The following is a 25,315-nucleotide window of genomic DNA, read 5'->3' as shown; positions in this document are numbered from 1 at the left end:
TCAAGGAGATGAGCAACACCCACCTGGAACCCCAGATTTTGGAATTGACTAAAGTTGTCCTTTTGTTGACAAAAGAAAAAGGTATTGAGCCAAAGGTCAAACCTTGTGGCATATGCTGCAAAACCGGGCACCCAACTGATATGTGCCCACTACTTCAAGAAGATAATGAATCTGTGCAAGCTATGGGAGGATTTCAGCAAAGGCCATTTGATCAACATCGCAACAACCAAGCTTGGGGAGGGCCTCAAAATAACAATTTCCAGCCAAGACCTCAACATAACTTTCAACAAAGAATCCAATACCAAGCTCCACCTGGGTTTCAACATCCTTTTCAGCAAAATCAGCCCCAAAGTAACTTTCAGCAACCACTTGTTCAGCCACAAGCTAGTAGTTCCAGTATATCTTTGGAAGACATAGTTAAAAGTCTTGCTACCAGTACCCAAACTTTCCAAAATGAAACCAAGTCCAGCATCAAAGATCTGGAGCAGCAGGTATCACAACTCGCGAACTCCATGAGCAAACTAGAAGCACAAACCCAACGAAAATTCCCATCTCAGACTGAGAAGAACCCGAAGCACAATGCTTGTGCTGTCACCCTCAGAAGTGGTAAAAACTACAAAGGACCAGATCAGCAAGAATATGAGGAAGAAGAGATCGTGGTTGATCAAGAATCTGAGGCAACTGAAGAGGTGCAGAAAAAAGATGGATCTACTGAAGCTGAAGTGAAAATTACCCCTCCTCCTTTTCCCTCAAGACTGAAAAAAACGAAAAAAGAAAAGGAAGATAAGGATATTATGGATTTCTTCAGAAAGGTTGAGGTAAATATTCCCTTTCTTGATGCAATTAAACAACTACCCCGATATGCTAAATTTTTGAAAGAGTTGTGTACTTCAAAAAGAAAGTTAAAAGGAAACGAAACAGTTAAAGTAAGTGAGAATGTTTCAACTGTCTTACAAAAAAGGCTACCCCAAAGTGTAAGGATCCATGAGTATTTACTGTTCCTTGCAAGTTGGGGAACCTTTCAGTGCCACGAGCTATGTTGGACTTAGGAGCTTCTATAAATGTTTTGCCATATTCACTTTTTCAAACTATTGGGGTAGGGCCTTTAAAAAGAACAAGAGTCATCATTCAGTTAGCTGATCGTTCTCTGGTGCACCCAAAAGGTGTGCTGGAAGACATTTTGGTTCAAGTGAATGAACTTATATTCCCGGCTGATTTCTATGTTTTAGATATTAGAGATGATGACTCTCCAAATTCAGGTTCCATTCTTTTGCGGAGACCATTTTTAAAAACTGCCAGAACCAAAATAGATGTTTATGATGGTACCATTTCAATGGAATTTGATGGTGAAGTTATCAAATTCAATATTTATGATGCCATGCGTTACCCTGATGATGTTTCAGCCCTAAATTTCATTGATGTAATTGCACCATTATCTGCAGAATATTTTGAGATTGCTAACCGTGAGTTAGTAGCATTAGTGCTCCACATAAATTTGTCTATTAATGCAGCTCAGGTTCTATCAGAAAAGTATGTGGTTTATAAAGAAGTTCAAGAGATGGCAGCTCATATGGATCAGCAGAGAAAGTTGAGGTATGGTACCCAAACTCTTAAGTTACCAGTTTCTAACTCCAAGCTTTTTCCTTTTGTAGTGCAAGCTCCCATCTTGGAGCTGAAGATACTACTAGAACACCTGAAATATTCATATCTTGGAGAAAAAGAAACATTACCAGTTATCATATCCAACAAGTTGTCAGAAAAAGAAGAGTTAGAGCTGATCAGAATTTTGAAGGAGTAAAAAAGTGCAATTGGGTGGACTCTGCAACGCACCCGCTACCTTTCAAAGGTGTATGGTTAGTATCTTTTTTGAGTATGTCGAAAATACCATAGAAGTCTTCACGGATGATTTTACCGTCTATGGAGACTCCTTTGATATTTGTTTGAAAAACCTCACAAAAATTTTACAAAGATTTTTAGAAACAAACCTGGTCTTAAATTTTGAAAAATGTCACTTTATGGTTGACCAAGGTCTGATTCTTGGACATATTGTTTCAAAAAGAGGTTTGGAAGTCGATAAAGAAAAAATAGATGTTATAAAAAGCTTAGCCTACCCGAAGAATGTTCGGGAAGTGCGTTCCTTTCTTGGTCATGCAGGGTTTTACAGGAGGTTTATAAAAGATTTTTCAAAGATATCAGTTCCCATGTGCCACTTACTGCAAAAAGATGCTCAATTTGACTTCAATGAAGATTGCAAGAAGGCTTTTGATGTGCTGAGAAATCTTCTTACTTCTGCCCCCATCATTCAGCCCCCAGATTGGAGTTTACCATTCGAGATAATGTGTGACGTCAGTAACACTGCTTTTGGAGTTGTTCTAGGACAGAGAAAAGACCGGGTCCCCACGTTATATATTATGCATCAAAAACTTTGGACAGCGCCCAAGCAAATTACTCCACCACAGAAAAAGAGTTGTTGTCAATCATCTTTGCATTGGAAAAATTCAGACAATATTTGTTGGGCACAAAAGTTATAATCTTTTCTGATCATGCAGCTATTTGGTACCTTCTTGCCAAAAAAGACTCAAAGCCAAGGTTGATTATATGGATTTTGCTACTACAGGAATTTGATATAGAGATCAGGGACAAAAGCGGGAGAGAAAATTTGGTAGCCGATCATTTGAGCCGACTCACTCCACCTGAAGACCCGACACCGATCCATGAAACATTTCCTAACGAGCATCTATTCGCTGTTCAGAACCCTCCTTGGCCTGCTGATATAGTAAACTACTTGGTCTCCAGAGAACTCCCTTCAGATCTCACCCGAGCCCAGAAAGATAAAATAAAGAAGGAGGAGAAAAGATATGTCTGGGATGAGCCATATTTATGGAAACACTGTGCTGATCAGGTGATCAGAAGATGTGTGCCCCAAGATGAAGTCAAGTCAATTTTGAATTTCTGCCATTCAAAAGCTTGTGGAGGGCATTATGGTCCACAACGAACCGCACGCAAGGTATTGGACAGCGGTCTTGATTGGCCTCATATTTTCGTGACTCTTTTCTATTTTGCAAAACTTGTGAAAGGTGCCAAATGACTAGTGACATTTCGTAATCAGATGCCACTTACTCCAATCTTAGTATGTTAAATGTTTGACGTTTGGGGTATAGATTTCATGGGTCCATTTCCGCCATCTTTTGGGTTTGTGTACATCTTACTTGCTATGGATTATGTGTCCAAATGGGTCGAGGCAAAAGCTACACGAACAGACGATGCCAAGGTTGTAGTTGATTTTGTCAAGACAAATATATTTGCTAGGTTTGGGACACCAAAGGCCATTATTAGTGATCGGGGCACGCATTTCTGCAACCGCACCCTCGAAGCAGTCCCCAAGAAATATGGTGTCACACATCGGGTATCCACAACATATCACCTGCAAACTAATGGGCAGGCTGAAGCTTCAAACAGACAGATCAAGGGCATTATAGAGAAAACCATCAATCCAGTCAAGAAAGATTGGAGTATTCGATTGGATGATGCGTTATGGGCTCACCGGACATCATACAAAACTTCTATCGGTATATCACCATATAAAATTGTTTTTTGCAAACCGTGTCGATTACCGGTTGAATTGGAGCATGTAGCATATTGGGCTGTCAAAAAGTTAAACATGAGTATGGATGAAGCTGGTAAGAAAAGAAGATTGGATATTCAAGAGTTGGAAGAAATCCGGAATGATGCTTACGAGAACGAAGTAATCTATAAGGAGAAGACGAAAGCGTTTCATGACAAGATGATCTCGCAAAAGGTATTCGCTACCGGTCAAAAGGTACTATTGTATCACTCCCATTTCAAACTTATTTCCGGTAAATTGAGGTCTCGTTGGGTGGGACCTTTTGTTGTTACTAACGTGTTTGATCATGGTGCCATAGAAATTAAGAGTGAACAAACAGGAAAGATTTTTAAGGTAAATGGTCATCGTCTCAAACCATTTTACGAAGGGCTTCAAGTTACAAATGAAGAAGTGGAGGTAGTCAAGGTCCCGACTTACCGCAATTGAGGAAACCAAGTAATAATGTCAAGCCAACGACAGTAAAAACGGGCAGCTTACCGGGAGGCAACCCGGGCGTTTGTTTGGTTTTGTTTTTTGTAACTTTTTTTCAATTTTTGTGTGTTTAGCTACTTAGGTCGTCCCTTTTTAACTGAATCGTGTTTTTAAAATAAGAAGGAACAGAGTGAATTTGAAAAAAGTTGAAAAATGCAGTTTTGGTGGAACCTGCGATCGCAAGTCCAGTCTATGCGATCGCAGGGTATGTTTTTTTGGTCGCAGAAGCTCAACGAGGTATTTTTGCTATGATTTTTCACAAAAATAGGGTCCATGCGATCGCAGGTATGTCCTATGCGATCGCATGTATCAAGCTTTTTAACTCAGTTATAACCTCGACCATTAAAAGAACGAAATCAGGAATTTTATCACAACCTGCGATCGCAGGTTTCATACATGCGATCGCATGTATTGGTTTTATTGCATCTGCCACACCTTTGAACGTTAAATGATCGATAACACAACTTTTTAAAAAACCTACGATCGCAGGTTCTAAACATGCGATCGCATGTATCAATGTTTTTCCTTTTACCGTTAGCCTGCCTCGAAAATAACGCCAAACAGTTATTTTTAAAAAAACCTGCGATCGCAGGTCCTCCCTTTGCGGTCGCATGTAATTTTTTTGCTATAAATATCGATCGCATGCCTCATTTGTAACCACCACACTTCAAAAATTCTCTCTGGATTCCACTAGTTTTCGAGTTCTCTCACCAAAAATCACTAAAATCCCTCATTTTTTAACCAAATCAAGCAAATAAGGTATCAATCTCTTATGTTTTACTCCTACAACATCTTTACAGTAACGAAATCATGTTTTCACGGTTGAAATTCTCCAAAAATCTCATTTTGTTCATTTGAAATTTGAATTTTTGTGAGTTTCTTTTTCAGATCTACACTCCGTTAGCACTCCGCAGGCCATGAAAAGTTGAAACGTTTTCTCACAACGCGATTCAAAAGAGATTAATCCGGACAAAATTTCAAAACTCAAAATTTTTTTCAGACACGAAAAATATACTGCTGCTCAGCGCGCAGTCAGGTATATTCGTTCTGAAACTGAACTCTTTTGTTTTTGTCATATATTTGTGCGGGCTTGCGTATCCGCTTTGGGAGTAGTTAGAAATAATAATTTTTTCTTGATTATTTTTTTACCTGGAAATTGTGCCTACCTTGTCCCACTTTTGACTTGAAAAATGCCCCCTAGACCATCCCGTTCACGCAGACAGGTTGACGCTCCAGAGCCATCATACACTGTCCAGGTAGACAATGTCACTGTGGATTTAGGTTCACAGGCTGCACTCGACTGTTACCAGTGACTTCTCGACCGCGAGATATTGCCACAAGTCTGGGCCCCTAGCCGAACACTAATGCAGGAACTCCATTAGTTGGGAGCGCCTATTATCTGCAGATTTTGACACTTGCCCCTATTGACCCGAGGGTTTTTAGCTACGCTGAGTGAGGTCAATCATGAGGGAACTTTGCTTTTCGCATTTTTAGCACCCCTCACACTATTCACGTAGACCAGTTATGTACTTTCTTCCATACCCCCATCACCAGTTTATCCCAACCCGCCCCTGCTTTTGACGTACGCGAGTTTTGGTAATCCATTACCGGTTTGGAGTTTTACGATTCATCCCAATCCATCCAGACCAGTATTGTGCACCCTGTTCTCAAAATTTCATTGAAAATTATATGCAATATTATTTATGCACAACTTGAGACTACAAAAGCCGGCAAAGCCGTGCCTTTTCTTTTGTGGTGCATGATCATCGGGTCGTACTGCCCGCATTTTTGTGATATTATCATCAAACGTTTCCACAGAGTTATAACCCTTCGCACCGGCGGTGCAATTCGATGTGGTGGTCTGATTTTTGTCATTCCCCGCTCCCTCGCGGCGCAACATGTCCCGGGGTACACCTTCTTTACGGGTGACACCTTTCGTTTGACCCTGCAGAACCTTCGGGCCATGCACATGCTACGTACAGTCCCAGGTGGGTATGTTTGGATGCAGGGTCGATCCACTTATCTCAAGGTCACTAGTCCTGATGTCATCGCTCTCGCTACCCCATTAGCGAGACTGTGTGGGTTCTTCTGTCAAACATTCCACCACCTGCTCGCCCACGTAGGTCACAGCAGGCCCTGCATCCACATTCTGATCGACCATCTTCGTCCACCATGCACCTAGATTACGCAGACGCCACACCTATCTACTATAGCCAGCTTGATCCCATGCAGACTGACTTTTAGGATCAGCCCCCACCCACCCAGCCATCTCACCCTGACCCTTACTCCCCCTTCACTTACCAGCATTATCTTGACCTCCGTCAAGATATTGCTTCTCTTCAGCAGACTATGACTGGTCTCCGCCTCGATTATCAACTTTATAGCTCTCGGGTTACCGACTATCATGACGAGCTCTTAGGTCTGCATGACGATTTCACCGATTTCCGCGACGATTTCTTCCGTCGCTATGCACCCCCGTCAGAGTAGTCGTCTTCCACTCCTCCCTAAGCATTGAGGACAATGCTTGATTTTAAGTTTGGGGAGGGGAATTCCTATCTTTTTGTAAAAAGTTTTTATTTTGTCATTTTTATTTTAAAAATCCAAAAAAAAAAAGTTTAAAAAAATCCAAAAAGATTTTTCATTTATGTTTTTATTTGTCATTTTATTTCTTCTTAGTTTTTTCTAAAATATTTTCATTTTGTTGCATTTTACCCTTGCATATATATATATATATATATATATATATATATATATATATATATATATATATATATATAGAGAGAGAGAGAGAGAGAGAGAGAGAGGTAGGTTCAAATGTTTCTCACATCTACTGTGTGCTAGAATGCACCAATAGGAATTTAGTATTAATTATATGTATATTAAATGCTATCCATACTTATAACTCATTTTTATGGAAACTAATTAAATTCCTCATTAATGTCAACAATAATATTCTTTCAGAATGAATTCATATCTAGAAGAATGAGAGTGTATTCCATCAGAATGAGAGTGTATTCTAGTAGAATACACTCTCGTTCTTCATATTCCATGCAAATTTATTGTATTTTAAGTGAGTGAGTCCTGAAACAAAATACGAACTCATATATAAAAACCTAGATGCGAATTCATTCTGAAAGAATGTTATTGCTGACGTTAATGACAGATTTAATTAGTTTCCATAAAAAGAGAATTATAATGATGGATATCATTTAATATACATATAATTATGGAAATCATTTAATATCTATATTTATTTAATTAAATAATTATTTAATTTACTAAATTCCTATCGGTGCATTCTAGCACACAATAAATGTAAGAAACAAAATAACTTAGCCCTATATATATATATATATATATATATATATATATATATATATATATATATATATATATATATATATATATATATATATATATATATATATACGAGATGATGACACTCTTTACATACGATAGCTCCATGAAGTGGGATATTGAGAATTAAAAATGAAAAAAAATCCAAAGCGACTTGATTGTTATTAGAAGTGTAGAATCAACTGTTATAACTAGGGGACCCAAGACACCGTGATTCGAGACCCCGACCTTAGATAATAAAAAAATGGCGTACTGAAATGTTTTTTGGGCGGTAATAACAGCTTTAGGATGATTTGCTTCTGAATGTTTAAAAAGAATCTTTATCGGCAACTCTGAACCCACAGAACATGGCCCTATTTGTTGACACGCGTTACCCCTCGCGGTAACAGAGAGCTTAAGTATCAGATCCACACAGTCAAGAAAGAAGAAAGGGTACAACGTTATATCTAGTACCCAAATCAAGAAGTTCAAGCGCTCAATTGAAGAAATTTCAAAAAATTCCAAGAAAAAAAAAAGATTGAAGAAATCAAGCTCAAAACGAAGTATAAATCAAATTTCAATCAAGTTAGAAGTCGTTCCAAAGTTACAACTGTGTGATATGATAGTTGTGGCTCTCGAAAAAGTGAAAGCATAGAGCTCGGGCTCCTACGGGGTTTGGCCCTTGCTTCTTCGGCGAAAGCTGATTTGGTCATGCGAGTTGTTAAGGATGCGTCGATTCTGATTCTTGACCATCTAGTCTTAAGGACATGAGATCTGGACTGTGTTATTTTCGCTCATAAGGCTAATTAAGGTATAAAGTTTAAATAAAACTAGAGTTGGATTATTGGGTTACACCGTTTTGTGGTCTTCCTCACTTTGGGAGTATGTGATACATGAAAGATAGCAGGATGGTTGCTTTGGTGTTAGTGATTGGAGCTCATTATTGATGTAAAGTCTGATCGTATAAAAATATATATATTTAAAATATAAAAAGTAAAAAAAAAAAAGAAGCATGTTTTCATTCTAGTTGTTCGTTTCTCATTTGCATATTATTTTTGTTCATTGTTCATTTTCTTTATCTTTGCATGCATATTTTATGTTTAGCTTTGGTAGTTCTTCTTATTTAGGTTTTCGTTTTTAAGTTGTCAGTGTGCCTAGGTTATTCCTTTATTGCCCTTAGTCTATATTCCATTTCCAAAGTTATCGTTTCCTTACTTGAGGGCAAGTAAGGTCTAAGCTTGGGGAGGTTTGTTAGATGCATTTTATATGCATCTTTTAGCACAATTTCCTACGTATTTCGTTATAAAAAGCTAACTAACTCCTGATAATTCTTATGTATTTCGTGTTTCGTGATTATTTTGTAGAATGCCCATACTGCTCACTTTTGTTATGACTTTTCAGGGTAATCGGAGCATGTGGATGATTGCACAAGTTCAGGATGCGTTAGTGGATGCTTTGGAGCTTAACTGGAGTCTAGACCGAGGAATGATGTCGGGAAATGATCAAGAACTGCTTGGAAGGAGGAACGACGATCAAAAGAGCTGAAAATTGGAACGTGCGATCGCACCTTGTCTCCCTGCGATCGCAGGTATGCCTTTGCGATCGCAGGTTTGGTCGCAGCTTCGCTTCGTGGTTTTTTCGTGCCAAAAAATTCATCAGAGTAGAAAAACATATACATGCGATCGCAGGTTGTGCCTTTGCGATTGCAGGTTGGTCAAATTGCATCAAAATGGCAACGTACTTCATTAAAAAGACCCGTGACACGTTTTGGGTGATACATGCGATCACTGGTATGCCCTATGCGATCGTATATACGGCGTTTTGATAGCTAGACGTATAAATACAGCCCCATACTCATCCAGTAACCCTAATTGGCGATTCCTGGCGATTCTAAGGCGGTTATCAGAGGGTTTCAAGTGAAGAACGCAGATCAAAAGGAGACGATTAAATTTCTATTCGTAGTTTAGTAAGATTTATCGTTTAGACTCTATTTCCTACTGTTTGTTATCCGTTTTTAGCCATGTCAGGCTAAAAACTTAGATTTCAGTTTCGCAAGACGTAACCTATTCGTATGATTAATCATTCGGCACTATGTTTGACTATGATTACTGTTTAGTTTGATCAATTCTGCGTTAAATTGAGTGTTTGATTTTGATTTCAATTTCTGTTGGCCACTTAAATTGTTTGTGAATCCTTCTAGTCACCTGATTGTTTAGATCCGTAATTGTCTAGATTAATTGGTAAAAAGTGACATATATTAGATTAATTCTGCATTTAGGGTTAACTCTAATATTAAATGATCAAACAAGTTTTTACGCCTCCGAGCTTATGAGAGGTATTGAACTTTACTGGGAAATTACACTGTGTCTAATGCAACTTTTTTTTGTTAATCAAGAGCTTGTTTGGTTAATTTAGTAAAAAGTTAGGTTTAATTCAAAGAACTCATTTTGATTAAATAATTTTTGTAATAGAGGTCATTAGATCTTGTTAATGAACTTCAGTACCAGTTTGAACAAGTGCATAGTCAAATATTGTGTTGAATGTTAATTATATGATTAGGGGAGTCACCGCGAAACTGGAATTACTTTCTCTTATTTGAATTTCCACTACTTTAAATTTACTCATTCTCTTGTCATTTCCGAGTTCTATTAGTTTAATTTTCAAAAATAAGCCCCCTCTTTTTATGTTTATTGCACTCATCAAGAATTAGTTCACGCCTTATGCAAAGAGGTGTTAACTTTAGGACGTGTCCCTGAGGATCCGACCTTGCTTACCTGTACTACCTGCTAGTGCAATAGAGCAGTTAATTTATATTTTTATTTGTTTAAATCGTGTACGGCAGTGGTCTTAACAATAACACGTGGGAACTTGTTCCTCGACCGACGGATAGCCCATTTATTAGATGTATGTGGCTTTTTCGCCACAAGTTTAAAGGAGATGGTTTGCTAGAAATGTATAAAGCTCGACTTGTTGTGAATGGGAAATCTCAAACTGTGGGTATTGATTGCCACGAAACATTCAGTATGGTTGTCAAACCTGCTACCATCTCGACCGTACTTAGCCTTGCCATGTCCCAGGCATGGCCAATCCATCAATTGGATGTCAAGAATGCCTTTCTCCATGGGGATCTTCATGAGACAGTTTTTATGCACCAATCTCCGGGATTTGTGGACGCTCGTTTTCCATCTCATGTTTGTCGTCTCCGAAAATCTTTATATGGGCTTAAACAAGCTCCTCGATGGTATACTAGATTTGCAACATTCATCACTTCTCGTGGCTTCAGGAGCAATTTATGTGATTCCTCACTATTTATATTCCAACACGGCCGACATCGTGCATATCTGTTATTATATGTTGATGATATTATCTTAACTTCTTCTGACCCTATATTTCTACACAACATTATTACTTCATTGTCTGATGAGTTTTCCATGACAGACTTGGGTGCACTTCATCACTTTCTAGGTATCACGGCCACACGAGATAAGCAGGGCTTATTTTTATCACATGCTTCCTATACTCGTGATATCCTTCAGAGGGCTTCTATGTCCTCGTGCAAACCTTATTCTACGCCTGTGGATACGTCCACCAAACTTAGTGCCACCGATGGCGAGCTACTCAGGATGGGATATTATATCGGATGCTTGCGGGAGCTCTACAATATTTGAAATTTACCCGTCCAGACATTACATATGCTATCCAACAAGTTTGCCTTTTCATGCATGCTCCAAGGGAACCCCACTTTCAGTTGATGAAGAAAATTTTTCGTTATCTTCAAGGAACCATTTACTACAGACTACAACTTGTTGCATCTCCGTCACACACATTGACTGCGTACTCTGATGCTGATTGTGGTGGATGCCCTGATTCTCGACGATCCAACTCTGGATACTGTGTATTTTTGGGAAATAATCTTGTATCTTGGTCATCTAAGCGCCAACCTACCATTTCCCGTTTGAGCGACGATGCAGAATATCGTGGTGTTGCTAACGCTGTCTCAGGACCATCTGGCTTCGAAACCTCTTACTTGAGCTCCATGTTCCACTTCAAAGGCAACAGTGGTATATTGTGATAATGTGTCTGCTGTCTATCTGTCACAAAATCCGGTTCAGCACCAACGCACTAAACATGTAGAAATTGACATCCACTTCGTTCGTGAAAAGGTTAGCCAAAAGCGCACTAAACATGTAGAAATTGACATCCACTTCGTTCGCGAAAAGGTTCGACTTGGCCAGGTTCGAGTTTTACACATTCCCTCATCCATGCAATATGCAGACATCTTTACCAAAGGCTTACCTTGTTACTTATATCAACAGTTCCGATCCAGTTTGAGCGTTTTTCCTTTCCCCGCTCAAACTGCGGGAGAGTATTAGCCGAATCTTTTGTATTTTAGGAAGTGTATTTTAGTTATGATTTATATTTATCCTTCCCTACTTCATCTCCTCATTAGAAGGATGTATCGATTGTATCTCTCCCTATATAGAGGGTATTTTATTCAATGCAATATACAGAAAAATCACTTACGCCATAATCCCTGTTACACATATAATTTCATTTCATCATGCTTAATTAAAAAAACCAAAAGTTTTACTAATTTTAATTAAAAAGAGAAGGAAATTATACCAGTTCACCGTGACAAATGAAATAAAGTTGTTCAACCGCATTGCCTTATTCCATAATGACTTCCCCTGGGAGAAAAAACTCTTCATGCACTTTAGTTACAACTTGATTTATGAATTCGAAAGAGCATCCTTTGAAAAGTGAAACTTTTTCAATGTATGATTTGTATAGCATTTGAGATATCTGGAAAGAATCACATTTACAACATCATTAAGCACATAATTCTAATGATTTTAGAGCATAGAATGTCTTAATAAGAAAAAGATTGAAAGTCTACCTTTGCACGAATGGAAATTGGAAGATCACGAAGAATAATGGAATCAGTGTAGTTGCTTTCATATTGTAAACGAAGGTGACCTTTTATCTGATTTCTTATATCTCTCCCAAGTCTATTTCTATTCATATATTTAGGAAGATTTGTCATTCTATCTCTATATCTTTCTGTCTTTGATCCTTTCACTATTAAAGCTGTCATATTACCAATCAAGTATGCTACCAAAACCATATCAAATGACACATAAATCATTACAAATATCATTTCTCTCATATTCACTGCATGGATTTCACCATAACCTGTACAAAGTACAAACAAACAAATCCACACATTATGGCATTGTACTTTTGATTTTTGTATATAATAAACAAATGAATGAAAGTACATTGCTATTTATGTTGATGAAGTACTTACCAACTGTGGCCATAGTAACAATGGCAAAATATAAGGAAGTTGTGTAGTGTTTCCAAAGATCAATCTCTCTGAAATTTGAGTAGCTATAATCGCCTGATTTTAAGCTCCCAATCCAGGTGTATCCTTCTTCGACAGCTGGCAGAGTCGTAGCCAAATAATAGAATATGCAAGCAGCCGTATGCGTGCAATAGAGTTCAATATCAATTAATTTTATAATCCTTGAAAAAAGATAATTGACACGAATGTCCTTTTCTAATCTTGAAAAGAATTCCAAGACTTTGCGTACTCGAACCAATCTAATTAGCAAAAGGTACCTCATTTCTTCTTTTCTTCCGGAAGCCTAATATAAATAAATAATCATTTATCATATTGTAAATAATAATTTTATTATTGCATCATGTATTAATGCATACCCTGTATATGTTACCCCAAGGCATACATGCAAGTATATCGAAAAGAAAATGAGATTTGAGGTACCTGAAATCACAAAAAGGTGGATTTTAATTTAAACAATTTTTATAGAATGTTTTATTGATTTGGATATGTAGAGGAGAAGTTGCTAACCTAACAGCGATTAAGTTGCGGTTAGAAATCATTTTGTAAGTTTGGGTGTCTCTGTAGGCTATAAAGAAATGGAGAACAACATCTATGAGGAAAGCGATTTGACCAGCTATGTCCAAGAAATAGAGGTTTTAAGGCAAACCCCTGAAGAAACCGAATTCCATTGGTGTGATTGTGAAGAAAGAAGAGTAAACTGCCCATATTAATATGAACTTCTCCCATGCCTTATACCAGCTGCATTCAGAAGTTTTTATACATGTTACGAGTTTTCATCTTTTGTTATCCTTGTATGATCTAGTATATATAAATGAGACCAATTTAAATTCTTAAATGTTATAGAAGAATAGGATATTTTTTTATTACATTTTGTAGCAGCACAGAAATGTTGAATTTCACCAAATCAACACCAGGGGCAAAATAGTCAAAAGTTGAATCGAAAGGGAGGAAGCTATGAAAACGCCAACACCAATTGAACTCCATGGAAAACAGTTACCAATTGAACTCCATGGAAAACAGTTACCGATTCAATCTGCAAATGCTGTGAAAACGCCAACACCAAGACGCCAAGATGAATTTTAAGCACCAACCCCCCACCCCCACCCCCACCCCTGAGGATGCAGTAAGAAAGAAATAGGATCAATGCACCAGTTTTCCATTGCAAGTTTGAATCTAGTGCCTCTGTTATTTACCCAGTTGATGGATAGAATTCTACTTTCAGACCCCTGTTTGGAGAAGTGCACAACATTCTCAACATTGAAGACGGGGGTTTCCACACTAGCTTACACCATTGACAAAACCGCAACCAAATCATCTGAATCCTTTATAGATCATGCAAATTCATTTTGAATTGCTGCCAAATCATTTGAATCCATCCAAATCGCAGGTAATTTATCAACTTGAAACAGATCGATGATTATTCAAAAGTGTGAATCCATTTCATTTCTATAGTAGTCGCAAAGTGGTTGAAGTGGATAAATTAAAATGTATGTATTGGTGTCTTTACTCATTTTTCTATGCTATCTTCTTCCAACACTCCATTTAGGATCATTTATTATTTATACATACTCGTTGCAAAAATGTGAGTTTAATGAATATTGACTGTTTGATGAAATGCCTGAATGTTTTTTTTTTTGAATTTAAGGCCACGTCAGCTGTATGGTAGCGGTTTGTTCATAGTGTAGTGTGGTGATATTAGACCATCCGTTATACCCACCACATACCACATATGTGGTGGGTGCCACATCAGCACCACATTCCATTACCACTAATATGGGATACCTACCACTAACACACCACTCCACATCATTATTTTTATTTTTTTTAATTCAAAATTACAATAAAATTACATTTTTTTAAATTCAAAAATACAATAAAATTACATTTTTTATAATTAAAAAGCATTCATTTTTTTAAACTATTTTTTCATTAATTATAAAAATAAAATAACAACTTCAAACTACATTACTTAGTTAATCTAGAAAAAAAAACATTACATTAATTAAAAAAACAAACAAACATACATATAAAAATCCTAATCGTCGTTCATACTACGTTGGTACAAATGTTCCGCGACATCTTCTCGAAGATTGAAACACGTTTCACTGTTATGAATTTCAACAACTCGCTCTAAAAAAACATTTGTTCCGGGTACGAACTCCTCAATTGGAACGACAACGTCGTTCGGATCATACGTGCAAATCGCTCGACCTTCATCTTCAATAATCATATTATGCATTATAATACATGCTAGGACCATTCGTTTAATTCTTTCTTTATCCCAGAGTCGTGTAGCATATTTCACTACATGCCATGTCTGCTTAAGGACTCCAAATGCCCTCTCGATATCCTTTCTCGCCGATTCCCGTTTTTTTGTAAAAATTTTTGTCTTTTCACTTCGAGGAACCGAGTATGCCTTCATCAATGTAGAATAATCCGGGTATATCCCATCACCAAGGTAGTAACCGTATTTGTACACGTGCCCGTTCACCATGAACGTCATATTGGGTGCTTTGCCGGTCCAAATATCGTTGAAAAGTGGAGACTGGCCAAGAACATTAAGGACGTTGTTAGACCCCGCTACTCCAAAAAAGGCATGTCATATCCACAAATCTTGAGATGCAACAGTTTCTAGGATGATAGTTGGTTCACCTATATCTCCTCGAGTGAACTGACCACGCCATGCAGTTGGACATTTTTCCCAAGCCACATGCGTACAATCTAGACTGCCAAGCATACCCGGAAATCCATGCCTCTCTTCATGAGCCGAATATAATCTCTCAATATCACGTTGAGTAGGTTTGCGCAAATATTCTTCGTGAAAAACCTCATAAACACATGCAGAAAACCAATCTACACATTCAATTGCGGTCCTCTCGGATACTTTCAAGTATTCGTCAGATGCATCAAATGCTATACCATATCCCAAATACCTAAGAGCAGCCGCACATTTTTGTATACTACTAAAACCCATTCTTCCTCTAGCGTCGGGTTTTTGTTTGAAAAAATCATAACGAGATTCTAAAGCATTACTAATACGTAAAAATATAGCCTTATTCAGACGGAAACAACGTTCGAACGAGTCGTCATTATAAAGACAATTATCGACAAAGTAATCACGTACCAATAAGTCGTGTGCGGCGTGGCGATCACGATTGACGACCGCCCTTGTATGAGCTGCATTTAAACTTTCTTCGTCGTGAATGTGTTGCACAACGTTGAAGAATGTCTTGACGAATTCTACGTCGTCATCCAAGTCAAAAGTTTTTAAAAATTCCATATGTTTTGTGGAATCCATGTATATGTGTTTTGTGGTTTTAGAGAATGAAGGTTAGAATGAGGTGTAAGTTTTGGTGAAAATAGAAGGTTTATTTATGTTATTGAATTGAGTTTGAAAAAAAAATAGGCAAAATAGCCGTTCAACGGCCAAAAAAACCAACCACCAATCACCTTCTTCGTTTGAATTCGTCGTCGGGAACACGGAGGATCACGACCACGCCCGACCACGGAATGTCGGGGTGGTGTGCACGAGCTTTTCTCGTGGCCAACTAGACCACGAATCGATTCGTGGTATGTATACCACAAGGCCTTATAGAGTACTTAAAAACAAAGAATATTTACAGAAAATAAATGTACACACCCAATACATAATGAGAGAAGAATGGTTTCCAAGCAATGCTATTGATATATATTAGCTAACAATACACTTTAAAATGTGAACCAGATTTACTTATTTTTGTAGCTAGTTAATGTTTTTATGGTGTCTTCGGGAAAACTTGCTTAACATATATTAAATATCATGTTTTTGGAAAAATTTGATTCCCATCAATATATATATATATATATATATATATATATATATATATATATATATATATATATATATATATATATAGAGGACAGTTCAAATAAAAACAGTAAATAGTGTGAGAACGTAAAAACACTTTTTTATGTTATTATTCTGCAATGAATTTTGTATCGACAACTTTATGTCATTATTTAGCAAAGAATAAATGAATAGTCAAAGGTTAAAATTAAAATTAGAATTTAGTACAAAAATGCACATACATATGTTTATAATAGAATAATAACATTGTAATGAATATATGACTAATCGAAAGTTAATATTTATATTAGAATTACTTCAACAATACACATATACAAAATTCATTACAGAATAATAACATAAACATAGTGTTTTTACGTTCTCACACTCTTTACTGTTTTTATTTGAACTTACTTCTATATATATATATATATATATATATATATATATATATATATATATATATATATATATATATATATATATATATATATATATATATATATATGTAGAGAGAGCCCTTGTTTTATTTGTTTCCAGATTGCAGTTTGCAATTTCTTCCATGATCTATTGAGTATCCATGAAAGAAACTACCGGTGTAATTTCATTTTGGTGCTCCTAATACACATGGAAGGGAGATTCAGATGAAGAAGCTTTTTTATACTAGCATTAATGATTTTGAATCTGTTCTTTGCAATAATTTGTAGGAGCACATGCAATTTCTGTAGGAAAATAAGATTACATCTGAGACTTATGCTTGACATACTGCATCACAAATTATACCCCATTAATCATATGAACTAGGTAATATTCACAGATGTATTTTAAAAAAAAAATGAAGTCGGATTATTCATTTTAAAACATGCAAATAACAAATAAATATAAAATGAAACAAATATAAAAAGTATGTCTTGTTTGAGGGATGTATGTATGGCAATCTTCATTGACTTATTTGTATACTACAACAAACATATGTGAAGTTTCTTAACAAAAAGCTATTCAAATGAATACATATTGACAAGATGCATATAGGGAACTTAAGAAAAGTAAAAAGAACACTGAAAGTACAATATATTGATCAGGCAAGAGATGTCTACTCAAAGCAGATCCTTCATTAACTGATTTGAAACTTGTTGTATTGTTGGTCTTTCATGTGGATTGGAGTTCAAACATGCTCTTGAGAGACTCAAAACCAACTTAACTTGTTTCTCAACTTGGGATGAGGGAGGAGGTATCCGACTATCTCCCACATTTGCTGCCACCAAATAATCATCAGACAATGTTGGTAAAGATGTTATGAGATCTCCAGGATGCTTTCCAATTATCACTTCTAGTGCAACAACTCCAAAGCTATACACATCGCATTTCTCAGTAGCCACCATTGTATAAGCAAGCTCTACATTCAAACAAACATGAGATAAAAACAAAAAGAGCTATATCAACCCACAAGATTCTAACATAGATACATATGTGTACATATACTTATTTATATATATCATGAAACTTAAGAAGAAGTAGAACTACAATCACAATATTGTGTTACCTGGTGCGATATAACCATAGGTGCCTGCAATTGCGGTCCAGTTGGATGAATCGAGCTTTAAAAGCTTGGACGTGCCAAAATCAGAAATATGTGCTTCATAATCAGAGTCAAGAAGGATATTGGCTATGGATACGTCTCTATGAATTATAGGAGGTGAGCAGTCGTTATGCATATAAGCCAAACCATTAGCTATGCCCTTTACAATATTTACTCTTTTCAACCAATCCAATTCTTTTGCCAAGACATCGCTTCTTAAGATTGATCCAAGGCTTCCCTTTTCAAGGTATTCATAAATCAAAAATGAGTGGCAAACATGGGAGCAATATCCATAGAGTTTCACTATGTTTCGATGCCTTATGTTCGTTAATGCTCGTACCTCATTAAGGAATCCATTATGATCAACATTCTCAGATGATGGGTGAAGTTTCTTGACAGCTACCACATTGTTAGGTTGTAGCTCGGCCTTGTAAACAACACCATACCCTCCTGTCCCAATGCAGTATGCTTCATCAAAACCATTTGTTGCCTTCAAGATATCAACATACACTACTTTTCCATCAAAACTTGTAATAGAGAAATAATCACCACTTTCTTCGTCCAATGGTTTTTGTGGAGACTTTTTCTTTTGTTGTTGATAAGAAGTAAGGCAATACGTGAATACACCAAGTAAAACAACCCCGAATATAGGGAGCATTATTACAAGGATGAGTTTATGATGAAAGGAACCATTTTTCTTCTTCATAATCTGACTTGGACAAAGTTTCACTCCGGTAACATTCCCACACAAATCTGAATTGCTTTCTATGGACGCATTCACAAAGTTAGCCCAATTGGGGACTGGACCTGAGAGCTCATTGTAAGAAAGGTTGATATCAATCCCACGAGGAAAATTTGTAAAAGCATCAGGAATAGAACCAGATAGTCTATTGTGAGAAAGATCCAATTTTTGCAAACTTTGCAAACTTTGAACTTCAGATGGTATCTCTTTAGTGAGAAAATTCTGAGATAAATCAAGTTCCGTAAGCTGAACTAATTTACCAATCTCAGATGGAATTTTCTCACTGAGCTTGTTATTACTAAAGTTCAAGTAGTGGATATGTGCCCATTTACCAATACTTTTTGGAATAGATCCATTCAATCTATTTTTGGATAGATCGAGTACTTCAAAGAGTTCACAAAATCCAAGCTCTAGAGGTATAACACCTGAAAGTTGGTTGCCAGCCATATACAAATACAACATACTTTTCATCTTCCCAAACTCCTTTGGGATCTCACCAACCAAATGATTCGAAGACATATTAAGTCTTTGTAGTTGAGTTAAATTTCCAAACTCTGGAGGAAGAGAACCACTAATCTGATTGTTGTTCACCTTAAAATCATTGAGAGACTTCAACTTCCCAAGTTCAGTCGGAATGGGACCAGCAAGCTCATTGTCATACATATAAAGGAGATTTAAAGATGCCAAATCACCAAATGATGAAGGAATAAAACCACTAAGTTGATTTCGGCTCACCGAAAGAAGAGTGAGAGACTTCAACTTCCCAAGTTCACTAGGAATGGGACCAGATAATTTATTACCACCGAGGTTCAGCCATTGTATGTTGCTGAGGTTTGCTAGTGATGAAGGAATAGAACCATTAAGTTTGTTGTCGCTCACCTCAAGATCAGTGAGAGACTTCAAATTCCCAAGTTCAATAGGAATGGGACCAGATAATCTATTCACACCTAGGTATAGAATCTGTAGGTTACTCAGCTTTGCTAGAGATAAAGGAATAGATCCACTAAGTTGATTGTAGCTGATGGAGAGTTCACTGAGATACTTCAAATTGCCTAATGATGAAGGAATTGAGCCAGATATATTGTTGGAATATAGGTATAAGATGGTTAGCTGGTCCAGGTTTCCTATTTCAGGTGGGATTACTCCTGAAAACTTATTCTGGGAAAAATCAAGATGGATAAGTTTGGATAGGTGTCTTATTGCTGGTGGGATGGGGCCAAAGAAGTGGTTTAGATTGAGATCAAAATGCGTAAGATTGCGTAGCAAAGAGAACGAAAATCGATGAAGCGTACCCTTTAATCCAGATGATGTGAGATTCAACTTCTGAATGCCCCCATCAGCATTGCAAACTACTCCAAACCAAGAAGTGCATGGAACTGATGCACTGGAATTCAAAGGGAGGGGAATCCATGAAGAGAGCAAGGAGTTTTTTGGGATTTCAAGGCTTGCTTTCCATTTAAGAAGAGCATTGGCTTCCTCCAAAGAAGCAGAAGCGAAATTTGGTATGGGGGAGAGTATGATGAGTAGTAGAGCCAGAGAGAAAAATAACAAGTTTGAAGAAGACATTATTTGCTTTGCCATGTTGCTTTTTTTTTTTTTTAAAAATGAATGGTTTGCATGTCCTAATTTATACTTGACCTACCTTTTTCTCTTGTTTTCTTTTTCACCTACTCCCAAAAGGAAAATTGGGCAATGTCATAATTTTCCACAAGGAGTGTCATGTACGGTGTCAAAATCTTCCACAAAGGAGTGTATTAGACATTGAATTGTATCTCTCTTTCTTGACATTAATCCTTTTCTCTTTATAAAATAAAATTCGTTGTAACCTGAAATTAGCTAGGCGGTAGCATTACAGAAAGGCAACATGCGGTATTATATGTTATTTTTGGATTTAACAATGTAATATTATAACGTAACTTCATTATTTAAACATATTTATTTTTATATTCAATGGGTCAAATGGAGATAGGGACATACGGGTCCTTTATAAGAATCTAAAAAACAAATGGACATGCTGTGTTCCTTGAAACGTGTGGATGGGGGAAAAGAATATGAATTTGAATATAATTAAATATAAACTAATGGTTGTATTGTTCCTTGCATCAATTACATCTGTTAATTAATTCCTTTTATCTCCTGATGTGTTTAAAACTTCTCATACTTGCCTAGACTTAAAAAATAAGATAATTAAATAGAAAGTGGCGACTGTATTATTGTTTGTTTCTCATATTTCCACAACCGATTAGCTTACAAAAGTCTTTAGAGTTCATCTGCACATCAAATTTCGTGATTAATTCTTTCTCTTAGGGTCCTTATCCTTACATATTAGTGACAGAATTCACGATATATTTTTTGTTGGACTAAAAAGTGCAATATGACTTCGATTAAATAGTTAGGCATATCTATGTTTGTATTCCAAATTGGTTTTGTTATTATTTTTTTAAATTATACACCAAACAGATTATTGAAAATACATAATGTAACCGCATAAACCGAATACTTTATGACGGAAAAATTTGCCAAAAAAGTAAAAGCAAGATACATAATTTATCTTCTTTTTTAAAGACTAGATAGAACAATGACAAAACAAAATGACCAAAAGAGGCGAGTGTTTTACTAATATATGTAGCTAGTTAATGTTTTTATGGTGTCTTTGGGAAAACTTGCTTAACATTAAATATCATGTTTTTGGAAAAATTTGATTCCCATCAATATATATGTAGAGTGCCCTTGTTTTATTTGTTTCCAGTTTGCAGATTGCAATTTCTTCCATGATCTATTGAGTATCCATGAAAGAAATTATCGGTGTCATCTCATTTTCGTGCTCCTAATAGACATAGAAGGGAGATTCAGATGGAGAAGCTTTTTTATACTAGCATTAATGAGTTTGAATACAAATATTGGTAGTTGTATAATCCATACTTGTGAACTCGGAAACAAGATCATGCAAACATGAGATTGCATTTATATGTGTGGTTCCAGTTGCTAAGATTTACACTCAACTTTTTCTTCCCTTCATATTTTGTATCATAGTGGGAGGTGACATGATGTCTTCAGATAGAAGATGGATGTTACATTTTTGAGGTACTTAGGTGGTCAAAGCTTGACTTTGTTTGTGATACATAAAATTATTTAACATTACGTCCATGTCATGCCATATCATGTTGAAATGAAATGAAGGGGATATAAGACATAAATAAGTAAAAAACTGAAATTAATGTTAAATCCATGTTATACCAAACTCATCCACATGAACTCTTATTCTAGTAATATTACAAAGTGAAATCATGTATGTTTAAGTTGATCTATTTTGTGTAAATGTTTTAGGCTGCCAAATTTGGAATTCAATAGATCAAAAGCATTTGAAATTTTTTCTTAATAGTTAAAATGTTCCGTTGACATCTCTCACCATTTGGTATAATTGCTCATCATATAATCTAAAATAGAAATATATTTTGTATATTTGAATGACTTAGATAGGGTACGGGGTATATAACATGATGTCGACCCCAGTTATACCCCATAAATCATATTAACTAGGTAATATTCACATATGTATTTTTTTTTTAAAATATGAAGTCCAATTGTTCGTTTTAAAACATGCAAATAACATATAAATATAAAATGAAACAAATATAAAAAGTATGTATACTACAACAAACATATGTGAAGTTTCTTAACAAAGCTATTCAAATGAATACATATTGACAAGATGCATATAGGGAACTTAAGAAAAGTAAAAAGAACATTGAAAGTACAATATATTGATCAGGCAAGAGATGTCTACTCAAAGCAGATCCTTCATTAACCGATTTGAAACTTGTTGCATTGTTGGTCTTTCATGCGGATTGGAGTTCAAACATGCTCTTGAGAGACTCAAAACCAACTTAACTTGTTTCTCAACTTGGGATGAGGGAGATGGTATCCGACTATCTCCCACATTTTCTGTCACCAAATAATCATCCGACACTGTTGGTAAAGAAGTTACGAGTTCTCCAGGATGCTTTCCCATGACCACTTCTAGTGCAACAACTCCAAAGCTATACACATCGCATTTCTCAGTAGCCACCATTGTATAAGCAAGCTCTACATTCAAACAAACATGAGATAAAAACAAAAAGAACTATATCAGTCCCACAAGATTCTAACATAGATACATATATATATATATATACTTATTTCTATATATCATAAAACTTAAGAAGATGTAGAACTAAGCTCACAAGGTTGAGTTACCTGGCGCAATATAGCCATAGGTGCCTGTAATTGTGGTCCAGTTGGAAGAGTCTAGCTTTAAAAGCTTGGATGTGCCAAAATCAGAAATATGTGCCTCATAATCAGAATCAAGAAGGATGTTGGCTATGGATATGTCTCTATGAATTATACGCGGTGAGCAGTCGTGATGCATATAAGCCAAACCATTAGCTACACCATTTACAATATTTACCCTTTTTAACCAATCCAATTCTTTTGCTAAGACATCACTTCTCAAGATTGATCCAAGGCTTCCATTTTCAAGGTATGCATAAATCAAAAATGAGTGGCGGACCTGGGAGAAAAATCCATAGAGTTTCACTATGTTTCGATGCGTTATGTTCGTTAATGCTCGTACCTCATTAAGGAATCCATTATGGTCAACATTCTCAGATGATGAGTGAAGTTTCTTGACAGCTACCACATTATTAGGTTGCAGCTCGGCTTTGTAAACGATACCATATTCTCCGGTTCCAATGCAGTATGCTTCATCGAAATCATTTGTTGCCTTCAAGATGTCAGCATACACTACTTTTCCATCAAAACTTGTAATAGAGAAATAATCAGCACTTTCTTCGTCCAATGGTTTTTGTGGAGACTTTTTCTTTTGTTGTTGATAAGAAGTAAGGCAATACGTGAATACACCAAGTAAAACAACCCCGAATATAGGGACCATTATTACAAGGATGAGTTTATGATGAAAGGAACCATTTTTCTTCTTCATAATCTGACTTGGACAAAGTTTCACTCATGTAGCATTCCCACACAAATCTGGATTGCTTTCTATGGACACATTCACAAAGTTAACCCAAAGGGGGACCGGGCCTGAGAGCTCATTGTAAGAAAGGTTGATCTCAATCCTACGAGGCAAATGCGTAAAAGCATCAGAAATAGAACCAGAGGGTCTATTGTGATAAAGATCCAATTTTATCAAACTTTGCAAACTTTGAACTTCAGATGATATCTCTTTCGTGAGGGAATTCTGAGATAAATCAAGTTCCGTAAGATGAACTAATTTACCAATCTCAGATGGAATTTTCTCATTGAGCTTGTTATTATTAAGATTTAAGTAGTGGATTTGTGCCCATTGACCAATAGTTGTAGGAATCGACCCATTTAATCTATTTTTGGATAGATCAAGTACTTCAAGAAGTTCACATAATCCAATCTAGAGGTATAACACCTGAAAGTTGGTTGCCAGCCAAGGAAAACTCCAACATACTTTTCATTTTCCCAAACTCCCTTGGGATCTCACCAACCAAATGATTCGAAGAGAGGTCAAGTCTTTGTAGTTGAGTTGAATTTCCAAAATCCAGTGGAATAGAACCACTAATTGGATTGTTATTCACCTTAAAATCAGTGATAGACTTCACCTTCCCAAGTTCACTGGGAATGGGACCAGCAAGGTCATTGTAATGCATATAAAGGAGATTTAACGATGTCAAATCACCAAATGATGAAGGAATAAAACTACTAAGATGATTTCTGACCACCGAAAGAAGAGTGAGAGACTTCAACTTCCCAAGTTCACTAGGAATGGAACCGGATAATTTATTACCACCGAGGGTCAGTCATTGTATGTTGCTGAGGTTTGTCTAGTGATGAAGGAATAGGACCACTAAGTTGATTGTCGGCCACCTCAAGATCAGTGAGAAACTTCAAATTCCCAAGTTCAATAGGAATGGGGCCAGAGAGTTGATTTATGAACAAATAAAGGACATTTAAAGATTTCAAATCACCCAATGATGAAGGAATAGAACCACTGAGTTGGTTTTCACTTACATGAAGATTAATGAGAGACGTCAAATTCCCAAGTTCAATAGGAATGGGCCAGAGAGTTGATTTTGGGCGAAATAAAGGAAATTCAAAGATGTCAAATTACCCAATGACGAAGGAATAGAACCACTAAGTTTATTGTCACTTACATCAAGATTAGTGAGAGATTTCAAATTCCCAAGTTCAATAGGAATGGGACCAGAGAGTTGATTTTTCCATAAATAAAGGACATTCAAAGACGCCAAATCACCTGATGATGAAGGAATAGAACCACTGAGTTGGTTTTCACTTACATCAAGATTAATGAGACTTCAAATTCCCAAGTTCGTTAGGAATGGGAC

General features: G+C 36.5%; 1 protein-coding gene and 2 pseudogenes across 1 annotated transcript; all 3 read right to left on the bottom strand.

The window, feature by feature from the left end:
* The window catches only part of LOC145164114 (potassium channel SKOR-like), a 29,827-nt pseudogene extending 14,527 nt beyond the window's left edge, over positions 1-15,300 (bottom strand).
* A 96-nt stretch (positions 15,301-15,396) lies between these two features.
* LOC145164113 (uncharacterized) lies at positions 15,397-16,095 on the bottom strand. Its single transcript, XM_079082836.1, has one exon. The coding sequence runs from the start codon at positions 16,093-16,095 to the stop codon at positions 15,397-15,399; it is 699 nt and encodes a 232-aa protein (XP_078938962.1).
* A 6,636-nt stretch (positions 16,096-22,731) lies between these two features.
* On the bottom strand, positions 22,732-23,874 carry LOC145164112 (MDIS1-interacting receptor like kinase 2 pseudogene; annotated as a pseudogene).
* Positions 23,875-25,315: the final 1,441 nt, after the last annotated feature.

This window comes from Lactuca virosa, chromosome 3, assembly GCF_052849685.1.
Source record: "Lactuca virosa cultivar CGN04683 chromosome 3, Lactuca_virosa_CGN04683_v6, whole genome shotgun sequence".
Classification (NCBI taxonomy): domain Eukaryota; kingdom Viridiplantae; phylum Streptophyta; class Magnoliopsida; order Asterales; family Asteraceae; genus Lactuca; species Lactuca virosa.
The sequence above is the reverse complement of the archived record's forward strand: the minus strand, read 5'-3'. Positions and strand labels throughout refer to the sequence as shown.

Excerpts from the sequence above, each read along its gene's own strand:
- LOC145164113 (XM_079082836.1), bottom strand. The coding sequence starts at position 16,095 with ATGGATTCCACAAAACATATGGAATTTTTAAAAACTTTTGACTTGGAT.